General features: G+C 36.5%; 1 protein-coding gene and 1 pseudogene across 1 annotated transcript; both read right to left on the bottom strand.

Moving 5' to 3' along the window:
- Positions 1-4,963: 4,963 nt before the first annotated feature.
- Positions 4,964-5,704, bottom strand: LOC149262068 (uncharacterized). Its single transcript, XM_089374255.1, has one exon. It carries the CDS (start codon positions 5,702-5,704, stop codon positions 4,964-4,966), a length of 741 nt encoding a protein of 246 aa, XP_089230381.1.
- A 1,229-nt stretch (positions 5,705-6,933) lies between these two features.
- LOC149262067 (uncharacterized) lies at positions 6,934-8,022 on the bottom strand (annotated as a pseudogene).
- Between the last annotated feature and the right edge of the window lie 832 nt (positions 8,023-8,854).

The raw sequence follows: 8,854 nt of genomic DNA, 5'->3' as shown, positions 1-8,854 counted from the left end.
GAAAAAAATAAACTTCTTGACGGAAAAAACATGAGATTTGGAATAATTTAAGAACACCAATGCCTGAAAAAATCAGTCGCAAATGCCATGTATAAGATGAATGAAATATGTTGAAAGCTATGAAGATAAATGTCTTGTATTTAAGAAAAACTAATAATAATCTATTCCGTACAAAGACACTGTCGCTGCTTTCCCCAAAATAGAACTGAATCTCTAAGTTGATACCTTTCAAATAATTCATTTGTGCTAATCACTGAAGATACAGAGAAAGCAAATGCTGGTAATGGATTATAATAAATACTAGTAATTAATATGTCAAATAACTGGCGTGTATGCTGACTTTACCGTATATAAGAGTCCAGGAATGCTTTATAAACTTCTCCATTCAGCAAGTTTACTAGCCAGAAAAATTGTTCTGAGAACCAACAACTAAGCAAAGTATCTTTCATTAATCACAAGCTAAAAGTCCCATTTTCCCATCAGTTGTCTAAACATATGCATTAAAATTTAAGAACACAACTAAAATGATCAAAAATATAAATTTATCCCCACAACCTGAGAAATTCCAAATTATGAGCTCATAAATCAGACACTAAAATAAGGAGAAAACACAAATAATGAGCTTTTCTTGATTAGATACAAATGACTATAAATCAATATTCATGTACAGAAACTTCTGTTTCTAGCACAACTCTTACAAAACCTCTTCAATCACAACCTTGGGCTTTTGGTTTTCCTGTCTATTAACATTCAAAGTATTCACTGCAATATTTCCAGAATCTCTTGCAGGAAGAGTATTCTTTTCAACTTCTACAAGAGCAGCCAGGGAAGTCCAAACTTCTTTCGGTTGTTCATTAGTCCAACACATCAGGAAGTAGACTTTCTTTAAAGCAAATTGAAGACTCTTCCGACCATCATTTCTTATTTCTTCTCTCCTAGCTTCGTGATTTGCTATCATCTGTTTACTAGCATGTTCCCTTTTCTTGGATCTTTCACCTTTGACCACCTTTGCAGCTGCCTCAAGTAGCCTGTACAAGTCCATAAGTGCGCATACAAGGGTTGCCCTACCTAGCCTTAGAAGAGCATGCACATCATCAAAAAGGCAAATCCCAAATCTCAATCCACCAGCATGTTTGAAGCTTGCGGAACATGATGTCTCTAAACACTTTGACAAAGCTTCACTAACAGTCTCTGGCAAAGCTACCTGACTTAATACTGCAGACAAACTTAAACAAACCATTGCTGCATCCAGGGGATCACTTTTCCAGTCTCCATTAAAGAACTGAAGAGTAAAGCAGTAACTGTATATCACGTCAACCATATGAACAGCCAGTAAGGGTGATGGATCCGATTTAGTCAATTGCCCTACTGAAGATAAGGGATTCTCCGGACCAGCTGGTATATCACTCAGGTCATTCTCACCCAAATTTGCAACTCCTGGACTAAGAACCCTTGACATTCGATCATTTGATATGTCCAGTGACTGAATAAGTTGACATCCTTGACTGGAAAGTGAGATTGTATGTGCAGAAGGCTTCAACCACCATGGTTCCCAAGGTCTTACCATGTGACTTATTTTACCTGATGCTACAGCCCGCAAGAAATATTTTCTTTCATTGGCTGATAAGTCATCCAATGACATATCATCTCCTGAAGACAACACATAAGCATTCTGACCAATTAGACATGCAATTCAATGTACAGACAAGATTGATTTATAAGCTGCAACATCTCTGGTGTAGTACCGCTAGTATGATTTCCAAACTAGGACAAAAGCACCCTCATTTATATGGTACAAAACATTAATAAACATGCCCATGTCTTAAATGTGCCCTCCCGGTAGAAGTGAATGCTAGGGTAGAATGGCTTGTAATAATGTGTGTCACATCAATTATCTATGGTGTTTGTAGTTACATATGGACCATCTGGATGTCATCAAGGATCCGTGTCCTATAATGGTCACGCACATTGTGCTATTTCTGTTTACTGTAGGGTGTAACTTTCCATGAAGTCACCACAAACTCTCCCGAAATTACACTCCATTTTTCAAATATGTTTCTATAGCTATTTACCTGCTATTTGGAAAAAAATAAACTTCTTGACGGAAAAAACATGAGATTTGGAATAATTTAAGAACACCAATGCCTGAAAAAATCAGTCGCAAATGCCATGTATAAGATGAATGAAATATGTTGAAAGCTATGAAGATAAATGTCTTGTATTTAAGCAAAACTAATAATAATCTATTCCGTACAAAGACACTGTCGCTGCTTTCCCCAAAATAGAACTGAATCTCTAAGTTGATACCTTTCAAATAATTCATTTGTGCTAATCACTGAAGATACAGAGAAAGCAAATGCTGGTAATGGATTATAATAAATACTAGTAATTAATATGTCAAATAACTGGCGTGTATGCTGACTTTACCGTATAAAGAGTCCAGGAATGCTTTATAAACTTCTCCATTCAACAAGTTTACTAGCCAGAAAAATTGTTCTGAGAACCAACAACTAAGCAAAGTATCTTTCATTAATCACAAGCTAAAAGTCCCATTTTCCCATCAGTTGTCTAAACATATGCATTAAAATTTAAGAACACAACTAAAATGATCAAAAAATATAAATTTATCCCCACAACCTGAGAAATTCCAAATTATGAGCTCATAAATCAGACACTAAAATAAGGAGAAAACACAAATAATGAGCTTTTCTTGATTAGATACAAATGACTATAAATAAATATTCATGTACAAAAAATTCTGTTTCTAGCACAACTCTTACAAAACCTCTTCAATCACAACCTTGGGCTTTTGGTTTTCTTGTCTATTAACATTCAAAGTATTCACTGCAATATTTCCAGAATCTCTTGCAGGAAGAGTATTCTTTTCAACTTCTACAAGAGCAGCCAGGGAAGTCCAAACTTCTTTTGGTTGTTCATTAGTCCAACACATCAGGAAGTAGACTTTCTTTAAAGCAAATTGAAGACTCTTCCGACCATCATTTCTTATTTCTTCTCTCCTAGCTTCGTGATTTGCTATCATCTGTTTACTAGCATGTTCCCTTTTCTTGGATCTTTCACCTTTGACCACCTTTGCAGCTGCCTCAAGTAGCCTGTACAAGTCCATAAGTGCGCATACAAGGGTTGCCCTACCTAGCCTTAGAAGAGCATGCACATCATCAAAAAGGCAAATCCCAAATCTCAATCCACCAGCATGTTTGAAGCTTGCGGAACATGATGTCTCTAAACACTTTGACAAAGCTTCACTAACAGTCTCTGGCAAAGCTACCTGACTTAATACTGCAGACAAACTTAAACAAACCATTGCTGCATCCAGGGGATCACTTTTCCAGTCTCCATTAAAGAACCGAAGAGTAAAGCAGTAACTGTATATCACGTCAACCATATGAACAGCCAGTAAGGGTGATGGATCCGATTTAGTCAATTGCCCTACTGAAGATAAGGGATTCTCCGGACCAGCTGGTATATCACTCAGGTCATTCTCACCCAAATTTGCAACTCCTGGACTAAGAACCCTTGACATTCGATCATTTGATATGTCCAGTGACTGAATAAGTTGACATCCTTGACTGGAAAGTGAGATTGTATGTGCAGAAGGCTTCAACCACCATGGTTCCCAAGGTCTTACCATGTGACTTATTTTACCTGATGCTACAGCCCGCAAGAAATATTTCTTTCATTGGCTGATAAGTCATCCAATGACATATCATCTCCTGAAGACAACACATAAGCATTCTGACCAATTAGACATGCATTCAATGTACAGACAAGATTTGATTTATAAGTGCAACATCTCTAGTGTAGTACCGCTTAGTATGATTTCCAAACTAGGACAAAGCAACCTCATTTATATGGTACAAAAACATTAATAAAATGCCCATGTCTTAAATGTGCCCTCCCGGTAGAAGTGAATGCTAGGGTAGAATGGCTTGTAATAATGTGTGTCACATCAATTATCTATGGTGTTTGTAGTTACATATGGACCATCTGGATGTCATCAAGGATCCGTGTCCTATAATGGTCACGCACATTGTGCTATTTCTGTTTACTGTAGGGTGTAACTTTCCATGAAGTCACCACAACCTCTCCCGAAATTACACTCCATTTTTCAAATATGTTTCTATAGCTATTTACCTGCTATTTGGAAAAAAATAAACTTCTTGACGGAAAAAACATGAGATTTGGAATAATTTAAGAACACCAATGCCTGAAAAAATCAGTCGCAAATGCCATGTATAAGATGAATGAAATATGTTGAAAGCTATGAAGATAAATGTCTTGTATTTAAGCAAAACTAATAATAATCTATTCCGTACAAAGACACTGTCGCTGCTTTCCCCAAAATAGAACTGAATCTCTAAGTTGATACCTTTCAAATAATTCATTTGTGCTAATCACTGAAGATACAGAGAAAGCAAATGCTGGTAATGGATTATAATAAATACTAGTAATTAATATGTCAAATAACTGGCGTGTATGCTGACTTTACCGTATAAAGAGTCCAGGAATGCTTTATAAACTTCTCCATTCAGCAAGTTTACTAGCCAAAAAATTGTTCTGAGAACCAACAACTAAGCAAAGTATCTTTCATTAATCACAAGCTAAAAGTCCCATTTTCCCATCAGTTGTCTAAACATATGCATTAAAATTTAAGAACACAACTAAAATGATCAAAAATATAAATTTATCCCCACAACCTGAGAAATTCCAAATTATGAGCTCATAAATCAGACACTAAAATAAGGAGAAAACACAAATAATGAGCTTTTCTTGATTAGATACAAATGACTATAAATCAATATTCATGTACAGAAACTTCTGTTTCTAGCACAACTCTTACAAAACCTCTTCAATCACAACCTTGGGCTTTTGGTTTTCCTGTCTATTAACATTCAAAGTATTCACTGCAATATTTCCAGAATCTCTTGCAGGAAGAGTATTCTTTTCAACTTCTACAAGAGCAGCCAGGGAAGTCCAACTTCTTTCGTTGTTCATTAGTCCAACACATCAGGAAGTAGACTTTCTTTAAAGCAAATTGAAGACTCTTCCGACCATCATTTCTTATTTCTTCTCTCCTAGCTTCGTGATTTGCTATCATCTGTTTACTAGCATGTTCCCTTTTCTTGGATCTTTCACCTTTGACCACCTTTGCAGCTGCCTCAAGTAGCCTGTACAAGTCCATAAGTGCGCATACAAGGGTTGCCCTACCTAGCCTTAGAAGAGCATGCACATCATCAAAAAGGCAAATCCCAAATCTCAATCCACCAGCATGTTTGAAGCTTGCGGAACATGATGTCTCTAAACACTTTGACAAAGCTTCACTAACAGTCTCTGGCAAAGCTACCTGACTTAATACTGCAGACAAACTTAAACAAACCATTGCTGCATCCAGGGGATCACTTTTCCAGTCTCCATTAAAGAACCGAAGAGTAAAGCAGTAACTGTATATCACGTCAACCATATGAACAGCCAGTAAGGGTGATGGATCCGATTTAGTCAATTGCCCTACTGAAGATAAGGGATTCTCCGGACCAGCTGGTATATCACTCAGGTCATTCTCACCCAAATTTGCAACTCCTGGACTAAGAACCCTTGACATTCGATCATTTGATATGTCCAGTGACTGAATAAGTTGACATCCTTGACTGGAAAGTGAGATTGTATGTGCAGAAGGCTTCACCACCATGGTTCCCAAGGTCTTACCATGTGACTTATTTTACCTGATGCTACAGCCCGCAAGAAATATTTTCTTTCATTGGCTGATAAGTCATCCAATGACATATCATCTCCTGAAGACAACACATAAGCATTATGACCAATTAGACATGCAATTCAATGTACAGACAAGATTGATTTATAAGCTGCAACATCTCTGGTGTAGTACCGCTAGTATGATTCCAAACTAGGACAAAAGCACCCTCATTTATATGGTACAAAAACATTAATAAACATGCCCATGTCTTAAATGTGCCCTCCCGGTAGAAGTGAATGCTAGGGTAGAATGGCTTGTAATAATGTGTGTCACATCAATTATCTATGGTGTTTGTAGTTACATATGGACCATCTGGATGTCATCAAGGATCCGTGTCCTATAATGGTCACGCACATTGTGCTATTTCTGTTTACTGTAGGGTGTAACTTTCCATGAAGTCACCACAACCTCTCCCGAAATTACACTCCATTTTTCAAATATGTTTCTATAGCTATTTACCTGCTATTTGGAAAAAAATAAACTTCTTGACGGAAAAAAACATGAGATTTGGAATAATTTAAGAACACCAATGCCTGAAAAAATCAGTCGCAAATGCCATGTATAAGATGAATGAAATATGTTGAAAGCTATGAAGATAAATGTCTTGTATTTAAGCAAAACTAATAATAATCTATTCCGTACAAAGACACTGTTGCTGCTTTCCCAAAAATAGAACTGAATCTCTAAGTTGATACCTTTCAAATAATTCATTTGTGCTAATCACTGAAGATACAGAGAAAGCAAATGCTGGTAATGGATTATAATAAATACTAGTAATTAATATGTCAAATAACTGGCGTGTATGCTGACTTTACCGTATAAAGAGTCCAGGAATGCTTTATAAACTTCTCCATTCAGCAAGTTTACTAGCCAGAAAAATTGTTCTGAGAACCAACAACTAAGCAAAGTATCTTTCATTAATCACAAGCTAAAAGTCCCATTTTCCCATCAGTTGTCTAAACATATGCATTAAAATTTAAGAACACAACTAAAATGATCAAAAATATAAATTTATCCCCACAACCTGAGAAATTCCAAATTATGAGCTCATAAATCAGACACTAAAATAAGGAGAAAACACAAATAATGAGCTTTTCTTGATTAGATACAAATGACTATAAATCAATATTCATGTACAGAAACTTCTGTTTCTAGCACAACTCTTACAAAACCTCTTCAATCACAACCTTGGGCTTTTGGTTTTCCTGTCTATTAACATTCAAAGTATTCACTGCAATATTTCCAGAATCTCTTGCAGGAAGAGTATTCTTTTCAACTTCTACAAGAGCAGCCAGGGAAGTCCAAACTTCTTTCGGTTGTTCATTAGTCCAACACATCAGGAAGTAGACTTTCTTTAAAGCAAATTGAAGACTCTTATGACCATCATTTCTTATTTCTTCTCTCCTAGCTTCGTGATTTGCTATCATCTTTTACTAGCATGTTCCCTTTTCTTGGATCTTTCACCTTTGACCACCTTTGCAACTGCCTCAAGTAGCCTGTACAAGTCCATAAGTGCGCATACAAGGGTTGCCCTACCTAGCCTTAGAAGAGCATGCACATCATCAAAAAGGAAAATCCCAAATCTCAATCCACCAGCATGTTTGAAGCTTGCGGAACATGATGTCTCTAAACACTTTGACAAAGCTTCACTAACAGTCTCTGGCAAAGCTACCTGACTTAATACTGCAGAAAAACTTAAACAAACCATTGCTGCATCCAGGGGATCACTTTTCCAGTCTCCATTAAAGAACCGAAGAGTAAAGCAGTAACTGTATATCACGTCAACCATATGAACAGCCAGTAAGGGTGATGGATCCGATTTAGTCAATTGCCCTACTGAAGATAAGGGATTCTCCGGACCAGCTGGTATATCACTCAGGTCATTCTCACCCAAATTTGCAACTCTTGGACTAAGAACCCTTGACATTCGATCATTTGATATGTCCAGTGACTGAATAAGTTGACATCCTTGACTGGAAAGTGAGATTGTATGTGCAGAAGGCTTACACCACCATGGTTCCCAAGGTCTTACCATGTGACTTATTTTACCTGATGCTATAGCCCGCAAGAAATATTTTCTTTCATTGGCTGATAAGTCATCCAATGACATATCATCTCCTGAAGACAACACATAAGCATTCTGACCAATTAGACATGCAATTCAATGTACAGACAAGATTGATTTATAAGCTGCAACATCTCTGGTGTAGTACCGCTAGTATGATTTCCAAACTAGGACAAAGCACCCTCATTTATATGGTACAAAAACATTAATAAACATGCCCATGTCTTAAATGTGCCCTCCCGGTAGAAGTGAATGCTAGGGTAGAATGGCTTGTAAAAATGTGTGTCACATCAATTATCTATGGTGTTTGTAGTTACATATGGACCATCTGGATGTCATCAAGGATCCGTGTCCTATAATGGTCACGCACATTGTGCTATTTCTGTTTACTGTAGGGTGTAACTTTCCATGAAGTCACCACAACCTCTCCCGAAATTACACTCCATTTTCAAATATGTTTCTATAGCTATTTACCTGCTATTTGGAAAAAAAATAAACTTCTTGACGGAAAAAACATGAGATTTGGAATAATTTAAGAACACTAATGCCTGAAAAAATCAGTCGCAAATGCCATGTATAAGATGAATGAAATATTTGAAAGCTATGAAGATAAATGTCTTGTATTTAAGCAAAACTAATAATAATCTATTCCGTACAAAGACACTGCTGCTGCTTTCCCCAAAATAGAACTGAATCTCTAAGTTGATACCTTTCAAATAATTCATTTGTGCTAATCACTGATGATACAGAGAAAGCAAATGCTGGTAATGGATTATAATAAATACTAGTAATTAATATGTCAAATAACTGGCGTGTATTCTGACTTAACCGTATAAAGAGTCCAGGAATGCTTTATAAACTTCTCCATTTAGCAAGTTTACTAGCCAGAAAAATTGTTCTGAGAACCAACAACTAAGAAAGTATCTTTCATTAATCACAAGCTAAAAGTCCCATTTTCCCATCAGTTGTCTAAACATATGCATTAAAATTTAAGAACACAACTAAAATGATCAAAAAAA

This window comes from Pinus tabuliformis, chromosome 6 (assembly GCF_031772625.1).
Source record: "Pinus tabuliformis cultivar Carrire ecotype Pingquan chromosome 6, CPIR1, whole genome shotgun sequence".
Classification (NCBI taxonomy): Eukaryota; Viridiplantae; Streptophyta; class Pinopsida; order Pinales; family Pinaceae; genus Pinus; species Pinus tabuliformis.
The sequence above is the reverse complement of the archived record's forward strand: the minus strand, read 5'-3'. Positions and strand labels throughout refer to the sequence as shown.